This window comes from Podarcis muralis, chromosome 4, assembly GCF_964188315.1.
Source record: "Podarcis muralis chromosome 4, rPodMur119.hap1.1, whole genome shotgun sequence".
Lineage (NCBI taxonomy): Eukaryota > Metazoa > Chordata > Lepidosauria > Squamata > Lacertidae > Podarcis > Podarcis muralis.
In genome coordinates, this window is record NC_135658.1 from 24,502,436 (window position 1) to 24,528,460 (window position 26,025).

At 38.6% G+C, this 26,025-nt stretch overlaps 1 protein-coding gene across 4 annotated transcripts in view; it reads right to left on the minus strand.

The window, feature by feature from the left end:
- The window catches only part of PSPC1 (paraspeckle component 1), a 59,852-nt gene that overhangs the window by 3,677 nt on the left and 30,150 nt on the right, over window positions 1-26,025 (minus strand). For 3 of the 4 annotated variants that reach the window (XR_003706315.2, XR_013392526.1, XR_013392527.1), the window contains 2 exons: window positions 2,092-2,190; window positions 1,274-1,384 (listed from right to left, as the gene is read on the minus strand). Coding sequence is in view for 1 of the 4 variants with exons in the window: in XM_028726273.2 (XP_028582106.2) it covers window positions 21,641-21,826; window positions 25,089-25,267 (365 nt within the window). In the remaining 3 variants the exon portion in view is untranslated. Of the gene's footprint in view, window positions 1-1,273; window positions 1,385-2,091; window positions 2,191-21,020; window positions 21,827-25,088; window positions 25,268-26,025 lie in introns of those variants that run through there. The other variant, XM_028726273.2, reaches the window with a different exon arrangement.

Genomic DNA, 26,025 nt, shown 5'->3' on the forward strand with positions numbered 1-26,025 from the left:
TCCTTTATTTCCCCCCAAAAAAACTAGGTGCGTCCTATGGTCCAGTGCGTCCAATCGTGCGAAAAATACGGTACTCAACTAAGTATCCAGAAGTATCTAAAGTTTATAAATTCAGCAAAAATAAAAATTTTCAGTTTAAAGCTTTATTAGCTTTATTGTCTTTAAATGTTAAACAGATTCAATCTTCTAGAATCGTAAGAGTTCCAGGGTCCCAAGGGTCATCTGGTCCAACCTCCTGCAATGCAGGAATCTCAGCTAAAGCATCCATGACAGGTGGCCATCCAAACTCTGTTTAAAAACCTCCAAGGAAGGAGAGTCCACAACCTCCCCAAGTAGTCCACAAGACGATAGAACAATAAAATCAAGATAAAAATTACAACTCTATTTTAAAACAGTGGTTCCCAATTGGTGGTCTGCAGCCTCCCCCCGGATCTGTGGCACCATTCACATAACAAAAAACTACCACAGGTATCAAAATTTTCAAAAGTAAGGGGTCCATGGCTTTAAAAAACAGGGAGTCTACAGTACTTAGCTAATTGTGAACCACTGCTTTAAAACACAAGATTTAAAATACAAAACAGATTTTAAACACTACACACCATGTATCTGTTCATAACTCAAGTGAAAACATAATGCAGCTGCCAGACTGGTGACTGGGAGCAGCCGCAAGGACCACATAAGTCCTAAGAGACCTACATTGGCTCCCAGGATTTCTGAGAACAATTCAAAGTGTTGGTGCTGACCTTTAAAGACCTAAACAGCCCTGTAAACCTGAAGGAGCATTTCCTCCATCGTCCAGCCCAGACACTGAGATCCAGATCAGGAGGCCTTCTGGCGGTTCCCTCACAGAGAAGGGATGCTACAGAGGACCTTCTTGGCAGTGGCGCCCACCCAAGGGAATGCCCTCCCACCAGATGTTAAACAGATAAACATCTACAAAACTTTCTGAAGGCAGTCCTGTAATGGGATGTTTTTAATGTTTGATATTTTCTGTGCTTTTATTATGTTGGAAACCGCTCAGAATGCATTATTATTTATTGGTTTCATTTTAAATCTGTTAACAGTCTTACAATTTTTTCATCACATAGCACTCATGCTTGCACTATTAAGTCATGAGTTACATGGAATCCACACAGCACTTGTTATTCTATAAAGAAGAGCAGGTTCTATATCACAAGCACCCATTGACTGTCCAAGCACATCACAAAGAATACCCACACTCTAAATTTAAATGTCATTCTTGTTTTATCTCTGGCAGCTTTAAGCTACTTACCCTCCTCAAATAATTCCTTCTTTTGTATTCCCGACTACCTCTGGTACAGTAGTTGATTGCTTGCAACTCCACATAGTATAACTGTCCCAAAATATACCTTGCGTACATTCACTAGGAAACAAGAAACACACAAATCAATAGCACTTCTTCATACTGATTGGAATACAGAGCCTAGAAACAGTGGGTTGACTTCAATTGTGGCTTTTCCTTTGCAGCAACCACAAGAGTCTAGATATAGAATTTTGGTTGTGTTCCATTATTCCATTCTGCTATGGATCAGCCTTTGGGAAGGAAAATTACAGGCAAAACAACAAAACTGGGTACCCCAATTTGCATAAGCAGAATTGCTTTCTGTTCTAACTAAGGCAAAACCACTGGATACAACCCAGAACTGCAAATTACATGACAGCAGATCTGTTTTACATATGATAAATTCACGGTAATAAACTTGAAGTTTGCCAATCTAATATTAATGCTAAAGCATAAAGGGAGAGCAAATAGCAGCATCAAGAACATTCATGTTTCTTCAAGCAGTCATGCCATCATCCCCTGAAAGAAGTCATAGAACACCCAAAGTTCATAGGTCCATATTGAGATCAATGTGCATCTGCCCCTCTCAGTTTCTACAGGCCCACAGCTCATCACAGCATAATCTACCCATTAGAGATCAAAAACAGAAAGATATCTTCAGACATGGGTCTTGAAAACCCTTTGAAATTTTCCTCTCCCCTTCTTTACAAAAATGTAAAACAATCAGAAATAAGTCATCATGAATCTGGAAACCCAAAGAAGACTGGGGAATGGTGGAAGAAAGATACCTGAAACTGAAGAAAGGATTCAACTTCCTCTGCTATATTCCTTGGACAAAGCACTCATGAAGTACATCTTCAACTGCACTTCAGCATCATAACCATTTCCTAGAAGAAGAAAAACAATTAAAGCTTATTAAATGATCATCTACTCTTAATTTGGCATGTCAGAGTGTTTCCCTGCATCAGGGACATTCATCAAAAGGGACAGTTCACATGGTGCTACACGGTACCCCATTTAATAAAGATGATGCGATGAGACCTCCCTCCTTTAGTTATATCAATGCATCAGATTGGAGTCCCATTTTATATCTACGTTTGTTCCACTAAGGTTGCTCAGGAACTTAGCACATGCTATAGGGGGTATAGGTAATTCTTCACTCCCTCCCAGCCAGAGAGGGCAATGAGAGGCAGAGAAATTTCCTCTACAGTTTTCAGAACATCCTTCCATGACAGTTTATCAGGCTAATGCACCCCTAGTAACTAGGGCTTTCCTTCCGCAAGTGGCTGGCAATGCTCTTCTCTCTAGAAACACATATGAAAAGACTGATGTGCCTCACATTTCCTGCTGAGGAACATTCAACAATGGGTGTGACTTTGTAAAGACAAGTAGTAAGGCAAAAATATTAATGTTTCTGGGAATGTGGTGGCCGCAAAGAGGGCATAGCTAAAGCCAATTCATAACCATCCATTATTTTAACTAAATATGCTCAAATGGAAGAAGCCAAACAATTTCATCCATTGCAGAATCCACTAATTTAGTTAACTGATCCTCTACTTCTGGTCTATGTCTGCAGCAGGCCAATCCGTGTTGGAAATGGAAGGTGAAATCTAAAAGGTCAGGGTAGTGACAGAAGGTTCAGATCCTGAATAGGGTTTCAGGCACCAGGAGGTGGGACACTGCCCATACCCAGGGTCTAGTAGAAGTAGAATTAGATGCAGCATGCAAATTTAAACCCATTTCTATGTGTACTTAAACATATATAAGGCCATTGAATCCAGTTTTGCAAAACACAAGTAACATTTTGCGGTGGTCTTTTTAAGTAGCCAAGTACACCCAGCCCCAGATCAAAGAGCACATTTCTTTCATCGTGTCTCCAAGGTGATATTTCTACAATCAACACTTCTTCATTTACTCAGCTACATATCATGAAATCTGGTGGTGTCATATCCAGAAAGCTATAAAGTCTAACTGTTGAGAAAGTGCTTGCTCATTTTAGTTTCTCAGAATGGTGTTAGACTTTGGTCAAATATTGTCAAATAACAATCACACATGTTAAGTATTAATTTTAAGAGACTATACATATAAACACACTTATTTTCAAAAATATATACTTTGGCTAATAAAAAAACTATTAGTTAACAGATTATGAAACAATTAAAACTCACTTTTTAGAAGAAATCTTAATGAATTATAATATTTAACAATATTATTTAAGAATTCTTACAAATGTGGTCATTTCACTGGACAGGTCTACTCTGGCTTTTATCCTGGGAACACTAGTGTAAGCCTATAATCACAAGATTTTAAAAAAATCAATTCAAAACAAAGTGAACTAAGAGCAAAACACAAGCCAGTTTTTAAACTGTTGTGGAAAGTAGAAAACATGTCAATGCTTTACTCAGTATCACTTTCAGTTGGCTCTGTACCTCCATCAGCGTCAAAGTCCCAAGCAGCAATGGTAAGCACCCCCAGTGCCTGTCACTACTAATCAATGGCAGCATAATAAAAGAAAAGCTTCCACCTAAATAGAAGCATTCTTGACTCCATGTAACATTTGACAATATTTGATCAAATCGGCAGCCAACTGGCAGGGCTTGACTGGTCAAACTGACCAACACGCCAACCCTAAGGCACTTCCTGACCACATTAACAGGCTTCCAAACACGAGTTAATCCAGGGTTTCAATCTCATATTCCAAAGCATTGCAGCTTAGCCAAATACACCCAGACAGCCTAGCAAAAGGACATATTATCCTTCTTGATCTGGTGCTGCGACCAAACTCCATCACCAACAGTACTGCGCAGTTTTTTTTCAGTGTGTTTGTGGCATGGAGGAGGGTATTGGTCCTTCCAACAGCTATAACTCGGAAAATCCTTTCAAGTGACCGTACCTCTCCGGCACCTGCATAATGTTCTTCAGGTGACTTGGAGCTTTTATGCACATGCAAGCTGAAAGTAAGGAAGGTGCAAGTTTCTACCCCACTTGCAGCAGTCCTGGATGTGCTTCAGTTGCATATAGGATTGCGACTCCTGACATTTAGGGTAAGCAGCTGCCCAGTGCAGAATTCTGTACATTGACTTGCTGGCAACAGATACCTATGCATTCTTCCCTTAATAAACTTCGAAAGGAGATTTTACAATCAACAGGCTTTCTCCATCTTGTAGTCAGAACATTTCCCATCTTTTCAAACATTTGAGACTATCTAAACTTTTTCTTGGCTCGTGATTTTACTGTTTACAGCCTTTAATCTGCAGCAGTTGTACCTAAATCCTTGCCAGCCAATATAGAGTAGACTTATTTCTCAACTCTTGGGTAAAATGCTTGTCTTACTGAAATCTTAAGTGAAATTTGGCTGTTCATATTGGTGCCATGATGCTACATTCTTGACACATTTGTAATTTGGGGAAAAGTAAAAAATTGCAATGTTACATACTAGTGTTTTTCTTACAATATTTGGAACTTACCATTAAAAAAATTATCACTGCCTACCATGATCTCTGGTGCAGAGTAAGAGGCTAGAGCAAGCCCCTGTACACATCTTGCATCAGTCACAAATTCACTGAAGGTACCACCTAGCTGTGAGTCCTCCAAGACCCAGTTTCTGCTGGCTGGCACATTTCCACTTGACTTGAGATGGCAGGGTCCTGACTGACTCCAACCCAAAGACTGCTCCTGCTGCTCCATGTGCACTAAGACAATCAGGGTGAGGTCTAGTTTAGGAGGTTGTTGCTGAGGGGAACAGTTTGTCTCATATTTACAATGCTAAATCCTATCTTAACTTATTAATGGATTGTTTACCGTATTTTTCTGTGTATAAGATGCCCCCTTTTTGGGGGTACTCAAATTTAACAAAATTTGCACTATGCACTCTCCATGTATAAGACGACCCCCACTTTTTAACATAATTTTTAAAGGAAAAAACCTAGTCTTACACACGGAAAAGTACAGTATATTTGAGACGTTTTGATTAGCCTATTAACTTTATAGAACCACAGATTTCCACAGGTGGCAGGGACCTCAGGGGTCATCTATTCCAACCCTCTGCAATGCAGGAATCTCAACTAAAGAATCTATGATTCTGCTTAAAAACCTCCAAGGAAGGACAGTCCACAACCTCCTGGGGAAGTCCATTTCCACTGTCAAACAGACCTTATTGTTAGAAAGTACTGTTGGAATCTCTTCTCTTAACTTTGAAGTCATTGGTTCAGGTCCTACCTTCCAATGCAGGAGAAAACAAGCTTGTTCCATTCTCCATGTGACCTTTAGATATTTAAAATCATAGAATTGCAGAGTTGGAAAGGACCATGTGAGAGCTTATCCAACCACCTGCAGTGCAGGAATCTTTTGCCCAATGTGGGGCTCGAACCCATGACCCCAACTGAGCCAATTTGAAGGTGGCTACTGAATTTCCTCTCCTCTTTTCCAGGCTAAACACACCCAACTCCCTCAACTGCTCCTCATAAAACTTAGTTTCTAGACCCTTGGATCATCTTGGTTGCCCTCCTCTGCACACGTTCCAGCTTGTCAATATCCTCCTTTGTATGGTTATTTAAATTTTGTTATGTTCTTTAAGCTCATTATCGCAAGATGTAATTTTTAGATATATACATTGTTTGATCTTTTGAGCCACTAGAAGAATGTTTTGCTCCCGGTCGCAGAAGTAAAAGCATCATAAACGATGGCCTTACACCAGATAATCCTCTTAAAACCTCAACAGCCCACCTGCAATATGTGGATAATACTGACCGAACAAGGTTTTGATAAAATTGTTGAGAAACTTTAGAAGTGTTGTGAACTCAGTACTGCTCAGTAATGTGGATCAGTATAATTTCCCCAATCAGAACTAAATTGTCATGTTCACTTTATCCCCCAAAAGTTTGGCAAGATGTTTATTCCTTCCTTAGGTATAGCAATGATGCTGAAATCAAGATCGACTCCTGGAATTGAAGCTTTTCAATATCAACTTATATTCGCTTTATCAATCCATTAAAATGATTACCTTTTATGTGCAGTATTTCAAGCAACTTTGTAGCCCCATTATGTCCTTTCCAATCCGTATTTCTCAAGTTTATTTAGGAAGATGTCATGTGTGAGTAAGTCAAAAGTTTTGCTGAAAGAGAGATATATAGTCTGTTGACGGTATTCCCTTTTAAACTAAACCAGGGTTGCTGCTTTTAATCAAGAATTGGAATTGGATAGGTTTGTAAAAGCATTGCTGCTTCTCATTTTTTTCAGCTCCCCTCAACCCGAATCCTAATAGCTACTTTAATTTTACAATTGGGTAATAGTTTTAAAACGAATGCTTGCACTAAAATCCAAAAAAGGTATAACTCACATTACAGTCACATTTTTATAACACCCACTGAAGAGTCTTATATTCAGACTGAAGAGTCTTATATAACAGACTGAAGAGTCTGTTTAGCTTTGTATGTATAATGAATGGTGCAGAATATAGTTTGCTTGATCTCAACTCAGAAAACTAAAACTAGAAGTACACCATCCCATCCACCACTTTCCCGCTGGTATTTTCGCCATTGATCATATATATATGTAGGAACAGAGCAGCCTGCACAATAAGCAAGCATTTGCTCTGAATAGTGAGCAAGGCACAATGGCCTGCCCTTGCGGACAGATCATCTCACTTTGGATATGGGGAATGATAATGAGCAACAGGTAGATAGGTTGTCCCCAGATGGAATGAAAAATCGTGCTGAAGTAAGCCTACCACACATTAAATGCACAACAATGTGAAACAGCCTTTGCAAATTGCCAAAAATCTGAGAAAATTTAATCCCATTTTTCATTACATTTGGTGTTGTTTTATTCTTTGAAAGCCACGTATTGCTGAAAGGTGGCCTAAATCTCTTTCAAAAAACTAAGTTACCCCAAACACGCAATGCCAGTTTTAAGGGATACACTATCAGACAACCTTCCCTTTTCTGTGCAATTGGCTTCATTATGCAATATCTTCCCTACCAACCTGCCAGTTCTTTGCCCGCTCCCCACCCAAAGGCACTTAGTAATTGCATGGAAATGTATCAATTGTTTTGTTACACATATCTGCCCCAGTGTGAATTGTGCTCCATGCAATTACAGAATACACACTGCATCGCTAAGCCAGAACAGATTGCAGAAGTACATTGATCAGGAGTTTCCAACTTTGGGAGGGCTTGAGGGCTCATTTGAAAACTAGAGGAAATGGTCATGGGCACCATACACAGCAAAACCTTATACACTGGTTACAATGGAGCGCTTCTGTCAAACCAGAGGGGAGGGAGAGTAAAGCACCTTGTAGGCACCAAGGCAGGCCAGGGGGTGGGCAGGGATGTGTGCTTGTGGGTTCAGTATTGGCAACCCCTGACATTTATAGCCCCTCCTAAAATGACAAGTAGTGAGAATATAAATTTCTGTGTTAAAGGTATATTATACTTATAGTGTCTGTAGACACCATGGTGCCCTTAGGAACTGTGCCCCTACCATTTTAAAAAATAAAGTTTTGATTAGGTTGGGTGTAGCCTGTTTTTTCCAGGGGATGTTGCCTGCTTTTTCAGGTGTGTAGGCGGTTTGCTTTGTTTCAGGTTGTGCTTTGAGTATCACCAGTTTTTCTTATGTGAAATGGGTATCACATGCTACCTGCCATCTGTTTCTTATGCCTGCTGGCCCAAAAAGCTTGAGGAAGTTCTCGTTTTTAAACACAATATTGGTATATTTTTGATCTTCTAAACATTCTATCTCCGTTGTTCTTTAAAAGGTTTTCTGAAACAAATTTTGAATGCTTCTGTACTCAGTAAAAAGCTAACTAAGTTACAATTCTGATTTGTCCAGTGTGTAAATATGTTTGATATACCATCAAGGAAGGGAAGGTTTAAGCCTCTATCTTTCTGGTCATTTCTGCCGGCCTCACACTCTGAACTTTCAGTATGAATGTATATTCATATACTTATCAACAGATTACCTTCTAAGGCATTTAAGAAGCTAAAATCCAAGCCTCTTGTGATTTACATATTTAATGCTTTGGACTTAGCTATGTCCTAATACAACAAAATCCTCAATTTAGGCTGTAATCCCCCTTCTACTGTCTATTTTCCCTAATAAATTACAGCGAGACAGAAGTATACACGGAAGTGGTGATACACCAGACTTTAAGAGAGGAGTTTCTTTATGCAAAGCTCTTTCAGTATCAGGCCCCTATCTTTAATTCACAAGATTTCAGTGAAAAAAGTCACTCTACCTTCAATACTATCTAAAAAGGGCTTCTTGATTTTCATATTTTCTCTCATCCCTCATTTTAGTTTCAGTACTATTAACATTTTAGAAAAAAATGACTCCTTTATATTTGTCTCAAAATACTCAATTAAATGTTTTTAATTTCAGAACCCACCCACTTCAATATTATAAAAATTGCAAAAAAATTACCTAACACAATAGTTGATCAGAAAAGGACGTTCCACTGCTGTGGACTCAATGGCCAGGAGTAGGAATTGCTTTACAATCAGAGCATGTCCACTATCGTCCACAGAGAAATGGGGGGAAATCCACTTCTGAGAAGAAATGTACGTTGCCTGTCTTAGTTATTTTGGGGGGGGGACACATAAGTAAAAACAAACAAACCAAGATAAAAGTTATCCTAGATGTGCAACCACAGACTGTACACTGGTTTAACCTGACAAACAGTAACAGATAACAGCATTCACTGTAGGTGTGTAGGTAAAACCACATACTTTTTCAAATTTACCTCATGGGTAACCGCCACCACAAGTGACAGAGAGAGCATAGGTTTCAAGCAACTGGGCAATGGCAACAGTGTCAGGCATTTATTTCTCCTTGACTGTGCTGCTGCATTGTTTGTCAGCCCAGAAATTTCTACACACACACACACACACACACACACACACCCCTCAGTAAATGGGAAGGGCCCACATGTGTATATACAAAAGAGTACACTAGACTGGTACTATTTAATTCTTTTAGACTTCCTGTGGGTTACAGCTGACAGGAAGGCTGACCACCACCGAAGCATACAGAACTGTCTTCCATTTTGAATAGTTATCCTTCAGGATCAAATTCTACATACAGTGGTACCTTGGGTTACATACGCTTCAGGTTACATACGCTTCAGGTTACACACTCCGCTAACCCAGAAATAGTACCTCGGGTTAAGAACTTTGCTTCAGGATGAGAACAGTGGCGCGGCGGCAGCAGAAGGCCCCATTAGCTAAAGTGGTGCTTCAGGTTAAGAACGGACCTCTGGAACGAATTAAGTACTTAACCCGAGGTACCACTGTACATGGCGAATGTACATGAACAAGACAGGCAATTTCAGCAAACGTCTTCAGGGATCTGAAGGAGAACGAAACATGGTTCGTTCTGAGTATTTAAAATATTGCCATTTTAAAAAAATAAAAAATGGCCAAGGCAGCAACAGACACAAAGCAAAAAATTAAACATTATGGGAAAACCAACTCATAAACTGACTTCTTAGAACCTAAGGATGGCTCTGCTAGATCAGACCAAAGGCTCATCTAGTCCAGTATCCTGTATCACACAGAGCTGCCAAATAGATGTCCATGTGCCCATAAGCGCAACACCAGTGTCTTCCTCAACCATATGTACCAACCGACTTTGGGTGGACAGAGACACTGGTGCTAATATGTTCAATTACATGTAATCTGAAAGACACGTTACCCCATTTTGTGTTGGCTGGACGTTAGCAGTTCTGTGCTTGCAGAATACGTTATTCTTTGTGGATTTAGTTGCTGTTGGGCCAAATAAGGCAATGTGAATGCAATACAATGTGCCTTTTTAAAATAAATTTTCATTATTGATGTTTGGATTTTCTGAAGTTTTGTCTGAATAATATTTTTTTTTAAGTCCCATGTAAAGCCTTAGGTGTTAGGGGCAAAAACCCCAAATATTTTAACCCATTGGCCTTCAACTGGTGCATTGCAGCCACTACACGCTTGCAGCTTAATAAAGGTAAAGGTAAAGGTACCCCTGCCCGTACGGGCCAGTCTTGACAGACTCTAGGGTTGTGCGCCCATCTCACTCAAGAGGCCGGGGGCCAGCGCTGTCCGGAGACACTTCCGGGTCACGTGGCCAGCGTGACGAAGCTGCTCTGGCGAGCCAGAGCCGCACACGGAAACGCCGTTTACCTTCCCGCCAGGAAGCGGTCCCTATTTATCTACTTGCACTTAAGGGTGCTTTCGAACTGCTAGGTTGGCAGGCGCTGGGACCGAGCAACGGGAGCGCACCCCGCCGCGGGGATTCGAACCGCCGACCTTTCGATCGGCAAGCCCTAGGCACTGAGGCTTTTACCCACAGCGCCACCCGCGTCCCGCAGCTTAATAAAAGGTGGGCTTTAATACCAACATGACTGCCATATTCAATATTCAAATTCATGTTTGGGTTAAGAGTGGATCCCAGGTCCGAAAAGGCTGAAGATTAACATTTTAAATAAACATATAAATCAAGGGTGGGAGGGAATGCTGTCTTTCCAAACAGTAGTATAATGGATCTTTCATCTTCTTTGGGCTGGGTTTAGCTGAGCGATTTAGCAGGAAGCAGCACAATGAGTCCTGACAGTGCAACAGGAACTGTGTGCTGGGGGAGGTCAGGGGAGATTGTTTCCTCAGACAATCTGAAATGCTGCAAGAACAGTTCAAGGAGTACAACTTTGAATTCCGCCCTGCATCTGTCACAAGTCCAATTTCCCAAAACTGAGTAAAATTTAAAGCAATACTTTACCAAGCAATTTTGCTAAAAAAAATACTTGTGAACTCAAAAGCAGAGGTCTAAATTAAATCCAATTCAGCATCTGAAATGGACAGCAAACACACTGGCAAAAATGAAAGTACCTGACCATAGCAACTAAGGTATTCACTTGTAGTCTTTCTTTTTTCTTTTTACTTGCAACCATTAGGAAAAACCATGGGGTATTCTTTAAAGACTAATTACAAGTGTGCTGGAGCTGATGGAAATATACCTGAAGGTCCAAGAGACTTTTGGGTTGGATCCACAAATTGCCTTGCATGAGACAGTTCACACCCACCCCCCAAATCACTTCTACAATTTCCCAACTCAAGCCCCTCAGAGCCCATTTCCTACAATTCTACCCTTCAAAAGCAGCTTTTCAAAGGAGATGCAGTGGACTTTTGCTGCAGAAGTGAACTTTTGCTTGCACTTTTCTGGTTTCAACTCTGTAGATTTAGTTGATAAACTGGAAGAACAAAGCACTGCTTGTTGCATATGTCATTTTCATATCTACTACATGAGCAAGCAAAGTTTCTATGTTCATATGATGTGTCTTTTTGGTTTTAATCTTCTATAAGGTCCCAATAAACATGACACAAACTTTTGTGAAAGTTTAGGAATCATCAAGAGTAATCAGCATATTTGTGTTGCAAAATTCTCAAGTCTGTTTGGATTTTTCTGAATAGTAGTACAGAAAATGTTACATTCTTGTGAAACAATTAATTTGGAAAATCATGTTAACAAAAAATCATAATTCTGACAAATGATCATAATAGAATAGACGGATTAGGGATTCCCATATAGTATCTGCATTTTGTAAATATTTTTTAAAAGTGGGTGGTTTGGGGGCATGAAATCACCCTTTCAACACACAAATTTCCTACAAATTAATAGATTTATTCTTTGACCCATTCTTTGATAATCCTAAAAGTACAGAGATATGAGGAAGCTATGAAGAAGGCAACCCACTCTTTGAGGGAGAATATCCATACTCCCCTAATAACATTCACCCCAATTCAGATGCAAATAAATCTAGTTAAGAGGATTGTTAGAAAGTTATGAACAGAAGTGTCTGTTCTGTTTTTTTCAAAAGCACACAGCAGAATCCTAAATATTTGATTGGCTTGGTATATTTTTCCCTGAACAAAGAGCTGTGTAGGGGGAGGCCTCTGCCATCTAGTGGCTGAGGACAGAAAATACACCAGTAGGTTGTTTCCAGCAACTCCATTCAGAATTTCTCCGGCTTAGCGCCTTTTTCATTTCTCCTGTGAGTGCCCTCTTCCATTCTTTTCTGTTTTCCAAGTGTATTTAACTACATTGGCTTGATGGCTCAGAGGTTGCATTTCTCCTGCTTATGAGACTGTTATTTTTGTACTTATCCTGTTCTCTGGGATTTGTTGTTACTTAGGGTTTTGTCTAAGCTTGTGCTTCCTGCATGCACCATGTTATGTTACGCCGTTTGACACTGGCCAGTTTGTTTGCTTGTTCTCTGAGGAAGCAGTCGGCTTGATTGCTCCCTTTCCATTATGTGCTGTTTGCCCTCTGCCTGAAGCTGGACTTGTTAGAATATGGATTAAGGTCACTGGCAATGAAAGACCACCTACTTTCCCACCCTTGACCACTAGATGGCCCTTTGTCCAATAAAAACACCTTACAGGTGAGTACAAAATGCCCATGATAATAGGCACACCCCTTTGGGCTGCCATATTTTCAACATTAGATCACATCCCTACAGGATGATTTTCAGAATTCTTCCACAATGCAAAATTACACACAATGTCCTTGGCATCACCCTTTCTGTGTCTAATCTTACCTTTGACTGCAGGAGGCACCAGGATAAGGCCAGTGTCCTAGTTCCACTTCCAAAACAGTGTCAGCAGGTTTTAAGTCTTTCTGAAGATCTAATTTCTTAAGCCACATCATGCATGTGCACGAATGACAGGGAAAGGAGAGGAAGTTTGCCACAACACATATATACGGCCTAGTTCTTTTCATATGCTCCTATATTTTATAAAACATCTAATAAGGACAAATTTATGGTTTAATCAACAGGTTTATGCACATAATATGACACCAAATGAGCATTTTTACTGAACATCTCACATAATACATGAAGTACAAAGGTCACAAGAGCATGCTATTGTATGTTTGAACAATTAGTTTTCCAAAATGATCAGCAAGAATTTGTAAAAATGAAATAGAGTCCAATGTTTGTTGTTGCCTTGTGCTGTCTTCTGCTAAACCAATATTAAACTGATGAATAGCACATTTAAAAACCTGTGTTATAACTTCCTTGAATTCCAGGACCCATTTGTGATCCAGGTTCTCATGTCATGCTAATCCATGGTTAACATTATCAAGGTTTATCCAACTACCCACGGCTTATGAACATGGTTTATTAATGGTTAATAAACTATGCTTAAGCCACTGGGCCCAGCTCAAATGACCAAATACACCATGGTTTAATAAACTATGCCTTACCATGTGTTTATCTAATTAGTCATTCAAACAAAACCACTTCCAATGTATATTAATGAGGTAAAAAATCATTCTTAAATAAAAAAACCTTTAACCTATATTCATTACAAGGTATTGCAAAAATACTTTTGAGTAGCTATAAATGAACAGTTCATTTTAAGTAATGGAAGAGTACCTGTAGGTTGACTATATACACAACTTTAGTCCCACCTAAATTAAGATCTATTCAATGGGATCAGTACTCATAGATTCACTGTTTCAAGAAATCTAGTTTAGGTAAATTATATAAGGGCTTAATGAAGACTTAAATGAAGCACTAAAAGAACCCCAAGCACAGAACATTCTAGTACCACATTTTCCATAAAAGTATGAATTCTAGTTGTAAAGATTAAAATCTGAAGGGAAAGGAAATCTGATTTCACCAAGTGTTCAACAGCATCCACTATTCTGCAAATTTACTATAGATAGGATAGGAAATCTATTTAATCTGAGACAGTCAGTCCATGTACTATATTAATGAAATCCGTTTGCAATTTTCTTTATGGGAAGTGTCTATTTCAGAAAGCATTGTCAATATAATTTCAGACCCTACATTTTAAAATTTGTTTTCCAGATCCACATACAACAGGAAATTATGGTTTCCCATTAAAAGCACAGGCCTTCCATGCACACACAAACACATATTTTTCTTTCACACACCACAGCAGAAGATTGCAAGCTTACCTTCCAATTTCATACCTCTCCCTGACACTAGACACAGTTTTCTGTGACAAGTTCAGATGAAAAGGGGGAGGAGAATGTGAACCAGAGACTATTGCCTGTAATAGGAAGCCCAAGTTTCCTGTTGAATCTAAACACGACTATTGTCTTATTTCATGTTTTTGCCTCATTGTGATGGTTAGACACTGAAATCTCAAAAGCCCTTCATCTTCCCACAGAAAAGCATCACCTTGCTTTGATAAAAAAATTGAATCCATCTTGCCAATAGAACATCTTGATCAGACTTTTTCCATGGTAAAGTGTTTCCTGTTCATTTACTTATTTTATTTATAAATATCTTCCTATAAAGTATCTCAAAGTGATTTAAACATAAAAACATCAACAATAAACTATTTAAGCAATTTATAGACCCCCCCCCAATACACACTTTTCTAAGCAGTGTAAAAATTATAACATCATGACAATGGTGTAAATAAAATGAAAATACATACTGTCACCAAAAATCCAGAATCAAAATATTAGAACAAAATACTGAGCAGTGCAATCTAAATATTGAAGTTTTCAAAAGGTGTCTAAAGCACATCACGGTTGACACCTCTCAGAGGAGGAGGTAAAGGAGAGGGTGTTCCAGGAAATCAGCACCACTGCAGAAAAGAACCAGTTTCTTCATGCCACAAACCATACTGATCTTATCGCTATTTGACGTCTGAACTGATCTGGATTAGTTCTCAGTTCTTTTTACATCTTTTCACATGCTAAAGCTGGCCAGTCACTCAAGTGGCTTTTATTACAATTTGTCATACAGTCCTTTTCACACCACAAGGTTTTAAACAAAACCCTTCTCAAGAGTCATACAGAATTACAAGCTTCCCGGGGTTTTCCCCTACAGGTGAAAGCAGCTACTAGTTGGGTGGAGAACGGGTGTAAAAGGATACTTAACCCTCACCTTCCTTCGCTGTTTGTCCACCTAAAATTATCCCACTCCCATATGCTTTTCTCCCCAAGAGATAAAGTTACCAAAAGCTTAAATAAATCCAAGAGTTTAAAAAGCCAGTGCAGACACACTACAGAAGAAAAGCAATGTGACTGGTTATATTGGTATACTGTAGCTGGATTTACTCCAATAGCCACTGGTGACTAAAACCCTCCTTACCTTCAATTATATATCTAGCTGAATGAAATGTTTGGTGCAGTAATATTAGGTATTAAAGAGTTTCTGAATACTTGTTCCTTATTCAACAGTTGAATTTCAGATCTATCCCCCAGGTGAGATGCTCAAGATGTAGAACAGTAACATTTGCTAACATTCTAAATAATTTCCAGTAAAACAATGTGGAAAGTTCATTCCAGGAGTTACTCACTCTTTGTTTATAAGCAGTGAGAAAGTATGGAAAACAATAGCAATGGGGAAAGTGAATGTGGACACTGTAACAAATCGCTTAACTGTAACGAAACCTTTTAAATACCTTTTTGAAAACATCACTTTTACAGAACAGACCAAGAACTAGCTTTTATCCAATGATAACTAAATTAAAAGATATATGAAGGGGCAATAGCAAAGATCAACAGTTGTACCCCAAAGGTAACACAGAATCAAATCATTTTCAAACTCGTTAGCACAATTTTTGGTTCTCAATTAATGATGAACTCGAAATGTATGTATATTAGCAATAAGCCTTGGCATATGCAGTTTTCACTTAGGATGTTTCAGAAACTTCCATGCTGGATTTACACACATACACACACACACACACACACACACACACAGCTTTGAATAAAGTTTGAAGGGCCTTAATTGCAAAATCCTAGGTTCAATTCTCTATCTTTTTATGATGACAACTTAACTTCTTGTATTAGTTCCCAAATTTTTTAAAAATCACAAAGTATCCAGCTAGTTTCATAGAAAGGAGAAAGATCAGGATATACAAGATGACTCACCTGTTTTTCTTGCTTCTAAAAGTATCGTAAAAGTGGTGATTTTTGTATGACCCATCAGAGGATGCTGCAGATACTTCCCTGGCTTTAGAAGCCGAAGCACTGTCTTTTAGTATATTTGCTGTAAACTAACCGTACTAGAGAGTTGGATACAATCAAAAATATTAAGTACATTAGCAGAAACTAAACTAATATGGATAGAAAGTTACATGTTCCTTATAGACAAGAGTTGCAGCGTGGAGGACTGTTTTAGGATAATGAGTAGTCCTTTCTGTTTGTTATCACTCATGGCACCTTGTGAATAACATTTAGAAGTACACATTTATTTTCCTTTGTTTTAAAAGACTAACACAGCTTTCTGGATTATATAAAATCTATTGGTCAAATGTAAAGTCACCTGAAGTATTTTCTAAGGACGACATCAAACCATGTCCTCCTACTTAAGCAATAGGACATCCTGTTTCTTTTTTTCTTCCAGTCCCCACCACACCACCAAAATCTGCTCCAGGGGTCTCCCACCCTTCCAGAACTGATTTTTGGAGGCATGCTGGTAGCTGCAGGGGGGAGGGAAGAAGAGAAGTCGCCTTGCATGTTGGCTCTCACCCCAAATTTCTATAGTGCTCCAGTATATACTGCTCTAAATGCTTTATAACAAAAGATACCAAGCTGGAACAAACAAGCAAGAGAGATCAGTATACACACACACACCGTAAGACAGTTCAAATAATCAACAGTCAGCCCAGATCAATGAACAGTTTTCCAGCTTAACAACCAAGTCTGATGACTACATATTTCACCTGCCCCCTAAGTCTGCATGGAGAAACGTCAAGCGACCTGCCCTGAACACAGAACTGCACGACTGGGGTGCTACCACCAAGAAGGAGCTAGAAGTTAGATAAAGAACACTGAGTTCTTAGGCAATAGTAAGACCGCTAGGTTAGGTCTTAAAATTCAAACCAAAATATTCTGAATTTTTCCTGTAAAACAAATGTGCCTGTCTTTAGGACAAGAGGTTGCTAGAATTTGGTTATCTGATTCCAACAGGTGCATTTTGTAACTGTTGTGATTTCCAAAATAATTTTCAAGGAATCCCCATATAAAATACATTTCAGTAATCTAATCTAGTGCTTAATGTGGTAGGAATCCAGGATGGTATCATTCAAGCTGTGACCTCATCTAGAGTTTACAAGTCACCAATCCCCACCTACTGCTATCGCCTCCAGTCAGGATTGAGTGCCAGTTTATTAATTCTTGCACAGCATATTAGGCATTCCAACTAGGATTTCTAATTCCACTATCTTACTCGAATTTGAGGAAATGGAAACGCTTAATGGAGCCACTAGCATACTGGTAAAAACTGCAATACTCCAGTGTTATCAGACTCATCCAAGAGATCCTGAAGCTGGCTCAATGTCAGCAACTATCACATTCATAAACTAAGATATACTGAAGAATGACCTATTTCCTGCATCTAAAGGATCCAAGGAGGGACTCTTGCTTGTTAGTTTTTTATCTATAAATTGCATGAAGTGAACTGGAGAACCATTCTCCTCAAGGAGATATTCAGTTTTATGGCTTCAACAAGCCTCACTTGACATCTTGAGTCAACTAGGAAAAGGTAGGATCCACAACACGTGGGAAGGGTTTGGCAAGACTCTTACAAGAACCTTGCAAAACATCCTCAGGCTGTTACAACTGAAATTTGTCCAGACCAGTTTTAACTAGGAGACTTCTGATTTAGGTGCTGTAAAAGAAGAATCAAAGTTGGATGAGATGCAAGAGGTTTTGGTAACCACAGCAGGTTACCAAAAACATCATCAGATGGGGAAGTGGACAAGACAAGTATTACTCAAAACAATTCTACAGGATGGCTTTGCCATTTTCACTGCCGCAGAGTAAGTTCTTCTAATTTGTGTCTTTGTCAGATTTCATTTCCACTTAAACTGGAAAAGTTGTCCCAACAACTTAATCATTGTATTTCTTCTTTATAGTACACCTAACCAGGAGAAAACAGAAAAATCTGACCATAAACATTATTTTATGTTGATTGCGTATCCATGAAATCTAAAGTATATTTTGAAGAACAAAACCAGAATAAAAACCATTGGTATATATTTTGAGATTCGTATAATTTAAAAGTTCACAGGTTACAGACGCAAGTAGGAAGATATCCTTAGAGCAGAATCATAATCATGATATAGAATTCTGCGAAATTTTACTTTATTTCAATCCCAGTACAAGATATCCCAGTAAAATAATAATGACAGGATAACATCTCTGCAGTGTACCTACTAACTGAACTTTTAGTTATGTTCAATAAATGTTTTGCTTATTAAAACTTAACACAATGGCCTGGTCACACAAAGCCAACCCATGGATTAGCATAAATGCATGAGCGTGTAGAATCTGGGAGAGGAGATCCCAGCTGCTTTGCTCTTCCCTGGTTGTTCTACTGCTGTGCCACACTAAGCCATAGTTTGGGGTCAGTGTGCCACCTGAACACAGGCTTACAGCTCAACCAACACTTTTATTTTTATTTTGGATACCAAAATGCTTAAACTAGCTTTAAACAAAGTACTGAGTTCTAAAATTCAAATAAAGTTCACAGAAAACATTAGCTTTCGCTCCAACACTAAAAGCGAAAACTGAGAAGTTTGACATTAATATTGAAAAACAATTCCAAAACAAATAGTTATCAAGGAACACGTGGTAACTAAAGTAATAGCTGAACTGCTTTATCTTGCCCATTGTTATGTTAACTTGTGTGCTGTGGCTTTCTGAAACGGAAGTAGTCATTAGGTCACAAAGTTTACTTGAAGTTTACATGAACTATCACTGGCTTAAGTCGACACCACACTTTCAAAAAAATATACATGACGTGACTTGTGGGGGTGTTATTTAGTTTTTTTATAAAACACATGCAAACTACCTCAGTAAATATATAGTGAATGCTGGAATTAGTAAAATCAATACAATTTTCTACACATTCAAAATTAAATATAGAAAAGTGTTAAATGTGTGTTCAATAAATGGGAAATTGCCTAAAATCTTGTAAACATCAGGAAATGTAGCTCATTGTTCCTCCAAGTGTGCTCCACTGAAGATAATGGGGCTCACAACACCAAGAGCTGTCTCAAGCCCTTTGAAGCATCATTTCACACATTTACCATTTCACACAATGAAACCATTTTGTATGAGATCGGGTAGTAGCATTAAGGCAGGAATTCATCCATTAAACTGCATGAATAACTATTTCATCAATTAAAGTGTCCAACAGTCCTGTGGCACCTTAAAGACGAACAGAATTATTATGGCATAAGCCACCATAGTCCACTTCACCAGGGGTTGAGTCACAGATAATACAAGTTGTTGTGGGGTGGGGTGACTGTAAACAGTGAAGTCAGAGGTCATCAGTTGCTTGTGAACCATTTAGTTATTAATATTTTTACTAACAAGGATTTACCTCCTACATCTATTGCTTGCATAGGGTAGAAGAGTAATCTAACATTCTCCCAATATTACCCATTCTCAAGTACCTCATTTTCTAGTGTTGCAAGTCTTGAGAAAGTATCAGAAAATGCACCAATAAAATTTTACGCATACAAGTCATTTCTCAAAGAAATTCATCCACATTATCTCTACCTTTCCTTTTTAGAAAGTTGAGAGTAAAATGAGGGCAGGAAAAAGCCATTTGCTCTTACGTTTAAATGGCTATCATCTTCCTGCATTATTTTACATTTCACACCTTCCATATGAGGAGGATGGCTGCTTCTTCAGGATCCAAACAGCAGCATACAAATATAAATTCCTGGAACTGATAATCTAGATTAGATTTTATACAAATTTAGTTTATGCAGCACCCATGAAGAGTAAAACAAAACACCCACCCAAAACCAGTATTTCTAAAATGTTACACTGATGAAAATATGGTCACTAGTGTCCTGTCTTGGCACAGGAATACAGGATTTTCCTTCTAATTATTTAAAAAGTCCAACACTCATATTGATTTAGCAGAAATATAAATAGGGGGACAGGTGTTACCACATATTTCGCAAAACCATACTCAGCTCACATAATATACCATACTTATTCAGAAGGACTGGTCTTCCATATAAGTCCAACACACTGAGGTTTAATAGAATGTTACCTAACAGTATTCCTATGCAAACGTGCAATATTTACATTAATGAAAAACATTTTGTAGTATAATCACAATATTGGTATATAAATATTGGTATATGTCAGTAACTTCTCATCCCTCTACTTAATATGCATTGTATAACTGGAATTCCCAGTTTTATTTTGTCCAAGCTTTTGTACATTGTATCTACTTTACACCATGCCTTTAAAAAGCTAGGTAAAGGTTGCACCAACAATCCTATTGAAAATGTGTGTACTTAAATGAAACAACCAAATGCAAACTCATTTTGCCCATGGCAAGAGCTAAAGAGCAGCAGTTATGATCATTATCTGTATATATATAGCAAGCTAGCTCCCTATAACATGGAAGATATTTTCTTTCATGTTGTGAGATAAAAAAAACATATACAGTATTAGTTAAGAGCATTGGAAAAAGTAACGTTTTCAAGGAAGGAAAGGTCTTCAAACCTATACTGCCAACTTATATTCTTTATGAATCTTCTGCAAAGGCAACAGCCAACCTACACAATCAATTGAAACCCTTAACTACAGGGCAAAATACTGTTTTAACACACAATTACCAGCCAAGTTAACAAGATTTTAGTTTTCTTAAAGAATATTCGAGTTTTGTTTCCTGCGAAGAAATTATTATTCATAATCCAAAATCAGAGGTGAATATTTACTACTTGGAGATTTTTCAAGACTCAAAGTGTTTATTTGAAAGCTGAACACAGGATACATTATTATGACATTCCCATTGCAACTAGGTTTGCACATGTTGGTGAGAACAACTTAAAACAGATCTATAAAGTCTTACTGAATGTTTCAGATGTTCTAAAGTTGCACAAGCCTCAACATTTGCTCCATGAGTTGTAAGCTGCACTTTCATTTCCATACAGTCACAATCTATAAAGCATTTAATTTTCAGAAGATAGGCTTTTTGAAGAAAAACGAAAATCTATGCGTACAATTAGAAAGTTAAGGGAAAGAATTCATAACAATGTTTCAAAATCATTTAAGCAGATCTGTATTATATTTTATTGTAAGTATGGAACTCACAAATGTCACAGCATGGTCACATTTTATTTTGCTGAAGTCACAAACATCAGACATGCAAAACGAAGCACATTATTTCTGCTCTACGTTAAAGCCTAAGACTGAATACAAAAAAGTAAGTTTTACTCCCCCACCCCACCCCCCAAAAGTTTGGTGACTACATTAACAATAAAACCGTTTTCAAGGTAACAGCTAAAATTATAAAGGCATAACACCAGATAGTCAATCAATTTTCTCAGAAGTAAGAAATCAATTTCAGTATCTGCGACGCTTGTTAGGTCCTTCAAAGCTGCCCCCAGGGTTTCCTCTACCAAAGCCACCGGGTCCACCACTGACGGCACCTACACCACCCATAGCCGGCTGAGGAGTTTCGGAGCCTGCCCTACTAACCATAGGAGAACCCATTTGTGGTGGGCCTCCTTGCGGGAATCTTTCAGAATGCTATTTTAAGTCCATTTAGAACCATTTTAGTTACAATAAAACCAAGGGGGGGAAACCAAGTGGCGTTTTCATGAAGATCGCAGATAGTCCAGCAGAATCAGGATGATACATAGAAGGAAGAAAGGAGCAATTAATTTTAGTCATTATTTTAATAATAAGCTGAAAAGTAAATTAACTAATGTTGCGCCCACCAGTATATTAAGACAAAAGGGGAAGGGATCCAACATCCAAGTTTTTTTTTAAAAAAAAAGAGATAAAAAATGCTATGAGAAACAGTTTCTAAGCCACCCTGATCATGCAATATAAAGAGCGAGACAAAAGTATAATAAATATATTTTGCAGGTTCTCCTGTACGGTATACGTGTAAAGTAGTATTTCTTCTTGAAATAAAGTAAGCAGAAGCACAATTCATTTTCTGTTGGAAGACATATCAATACTTTAAATGGTAAGTAAAAACCAGCTATAGCACATTTCAAGTTAGACTAATTTGAGTTAGAAGAGGAAATAAGATTTAGAGAAGGAAAAAAAGGAGCCAGATGCCATTAGCTACCTGCTCATTCTACCGCCACATACTTCCCCAAATCCTTTAGGCATTTTTATTTAAACCTGTTGTCAGCTGAAAAACTAACAACAAAATGCGCTATTCTAAAATTTGCAATATATTTTTTGCATTATGATATAGTTTGAGATTATACTCATTTTCAGATATACTCAGAAAACTTGTACGTTCAAACTGAACTAATAAGTTAAGTTCTTACTTGCTCTTTTGAATCTAGGAGCATTAATTTAAATATATACATTTTTTTAAAGTCCCCATCTGACTTCACTGCTGTCTTTTTTCTAGTATTATCTGTGTATACCTTCCAAAAATCTGGAAAAGAGGCTCAGCCATTTAAGAAATTACAAAGAATTGGAGAACTCAATTGAGCAAATAATGTAAGACGGTGTACTGCAGTTGACACCGAATGTTGGACTGGGGACCTAGGAAACTAGGCTTCAAATCCCCACGCAGCCATGAAGATCAGTGGGTGACATGGGACTAATCAAAGCCCCTCAACCCACAAAGAAAAACTGGAAGGGAGACGTCCATCTTAAGCTCCTTGGAGGAAAGACAGGATATAAATACAGTAATAAACTTCCTTCACACTGGGATCCAAAAGGCTTTGTTGTATAGGCTGAAGACACTTCCACACACAAACACACACACAGAATTCCAACAATTCCTAATTTCTACTGCTGGTCCGAACACCAAAGAGCTCCCCCCCACCTCAAAAATGGGCTTTCTGGGGGGGCACCAGGGGCTGCATAGTAATGCAGAAGTACAGTAGTTGATTTTTTTTTAAGTGTGCTAGTTTTCTTTGAAAAGTTTACTAGTTCTTTGAAAAAATAACCAGCTTCAGAGAAACATTCCATTTTCAAACAGCACTGTCATAGCTCATTTCCAGAAGTCTTCATAAATGATTATGCTACAAAACATTCAGGGTATGTTGATAAACGCAAATTTCATCTCCTTTTAGAACACAATACAGTGGACCCTCTAGTTACGTACCACTCTGGATACGCAACTTTCGGGTTATGAACACGGCAAACCCAGAAGTGTATACTTCCGGGCTTCGCCATGCGCACATGCGCAGAAACGCTAAATCGCGCTGCACACAGAAGCAGAGCCTCTGCCTACGGACTTTTCAGGTTGCGGACAGACCCCTAGAACGAATTTAATTCATATCCAGAGGGTCCACTGTATATTGTCCTTCCCTTTATTAGATGTTAACATAATATAGGCCAATTTCCTTTGGTTCCCTTATGAGAAGGGTTAGAGAAAAAGGCCCACCTGCCTCTTTCAGTATTCTGCATGTTACATGGGACCTATTAAACTGACTATTCTATATGTCATGAAAACAGTAAAGGTAAAGGGACCCCTGACCGTTAGGTCCAGTCGCAGAGGACTCTGGGGTTGCGGTGCTCATCTCGCTTTACTGGCCGAGGGAGCTAGTGTACAGCTTCCGGGTCATGTGGCCACCATGACTAAGCCACTTCTGGCAAACCAGAGCGGTGCATGGAGATGCCGTTTACCTTCCCGCCGGAGCGGTACCTATTTATCTACTTGCACTTTGATGTGCTTTCAAACTGTTAGGTTGGCAGGAGCAGGGACCGAGCAACGGGAGCTCACCCCGCCACGGGGATTCGAACAGCCAACCTTCTGATCGGCAAGCCCTGGGCTCTGTGGTTTAACCCACAGCGCCACCCGCATCCCTCATGAAAACAGTATTCTGAGTAAAATACATAGAAAAAACTGGTGCTGATATACTTCTCTTCAAAATCAGTATGAGCAGAAATAGCCCAGCTTTCAAGATATTGGAGAGTATCAGAGACAGCAAGAGCTTCATCTGTTGTTTCCACTGCAATCATTTTTACTGACGAAGTTTAAAAATCACCTTGACTTTTCAGCAAAAATAAACTGATACAGGAAAACACAACAAAGTTCTATCTGTTAACTTAAACCAGGAGTAGGCAACCATTTTCTCGCCAAGGGCAACATTCATTTAGGGATAAACTGTCAGGGAGCACATGCTGACTGAATGGGGCACCCCTTTTCATTCTGGACCTGCAAGAAGGATGTTCTTGCCAGAGGTCTGGTCTGATCACACTGCACATGGCTTTTAAAATTAAGCCAAGAACCAGATGCAGTCTGCCAACACAGCCTGCCCACCTGTGAATTATACCCAACCATCTGAAGAAGCTATTCCGCGTGTTGAGTCACACAGATGGTTCTATAATTGTAGCTTCACTTGTATAATACTAGCATGTTAACAAATTAAATTTGTACTTAAGATTCACTTAATCAAAGATATCTTCACACTATGTGTCATTTCAACAGCAATCATATTATAGGTTTACCTGCCCCAATACAGCAAAATAAGAATGACTAATTATATTTGTTGTCTATAAAATATTGTTTTGTTTTTGCATTCCTCTACTTTGATCATTGCAAAAGTGTGAAAAACGGCCTTCTAGCTGTAAAACAATTTTGGCAATTAACTCTGTGTACATAATTCTCGGGTATAATCACTTTTAATACAGTGCCAATAACAATATCAACAAGACCGCAGTTCAGTTTGTTTTTAAATTATTTTTCAATCTCAAAGGGTATTTATTAACTCAAAGGTCTATTCTAAACTAGTTTTAGCGTGAAGTTATCTTTGCAGCAAAGAGATGTGCCACCATGAAGTAGAGACAAAATTAAAATTTTGTGATACATTACCACAGTTCCATTATCTGGCATCATTGGGGCTCCAATGTTTGCAGCTCCTTCTGGTCCCAAGGCAGGACCAGGACCCATTGCAGGGCCAGGCAATGTTCCTCTGTTGTTCATATTCATACCCATCATTGGAGGTGGAGGAGGAGGACCTTGGTTTCCAGCAGGTGCTGGGCTAAAGGCATCTATGCAAAACAGTCTACACTTAGAGCTGTCCTAACTGAATTTTAAAAATTACAACAATAACAAACTATACAAAACATCAATTAAATGAACAAATTGCTTTTATCCTTTGAGACTGTACATTTACTTCCACCATAAGGTTTTAAGAAAAAGTTAGTTCCTGAAAGTTACTGCTGAAATTAAGTGTTTAAACTGTTTATAGGTTTCAGCTTTACTTATTTTCCATAAAGTTACCAATTCATACAGGTAACTGCAGTAACTTTCAAGTTGGCCCCAATCCAAAGAGGCCTGGTGCCAGCATTTGTGTGTAACACAGCTTTTTCATAGCTTCTCTCGTCTCGTCCCGTCCCCCCCCCCCCGTTTTTAGCAAATAAATTTGAATCACAAGACAAACAAAAGTAACTTAAGAGGTTTGCGGTAGAATATACTATCACATGTGCTATCACAAATAAGAATGAATGAAACTGAAAGCAGTCACCCAGAGGTACTTATGTTCAAGTAGTAGGCAACTTATTCAGCTTTACTAATCAGAGTATGACTCCACTTAACTTTGTGAACATGTTGTACTTATTTATACTCAAGTAGTTAACCTCTTCATTTATAAGAACAGCTGCACATTGACTTGTAGTGAAAAATAGTAATACCCATGAGATAAGTCGTGAACTGTACATTATAGAAATGCAGAAGGAATCATCATACTGTATTAAAAAATATTCGCGTGCACACAGGGAGAGATAGCAAGAGCGAGATCCATGATTTT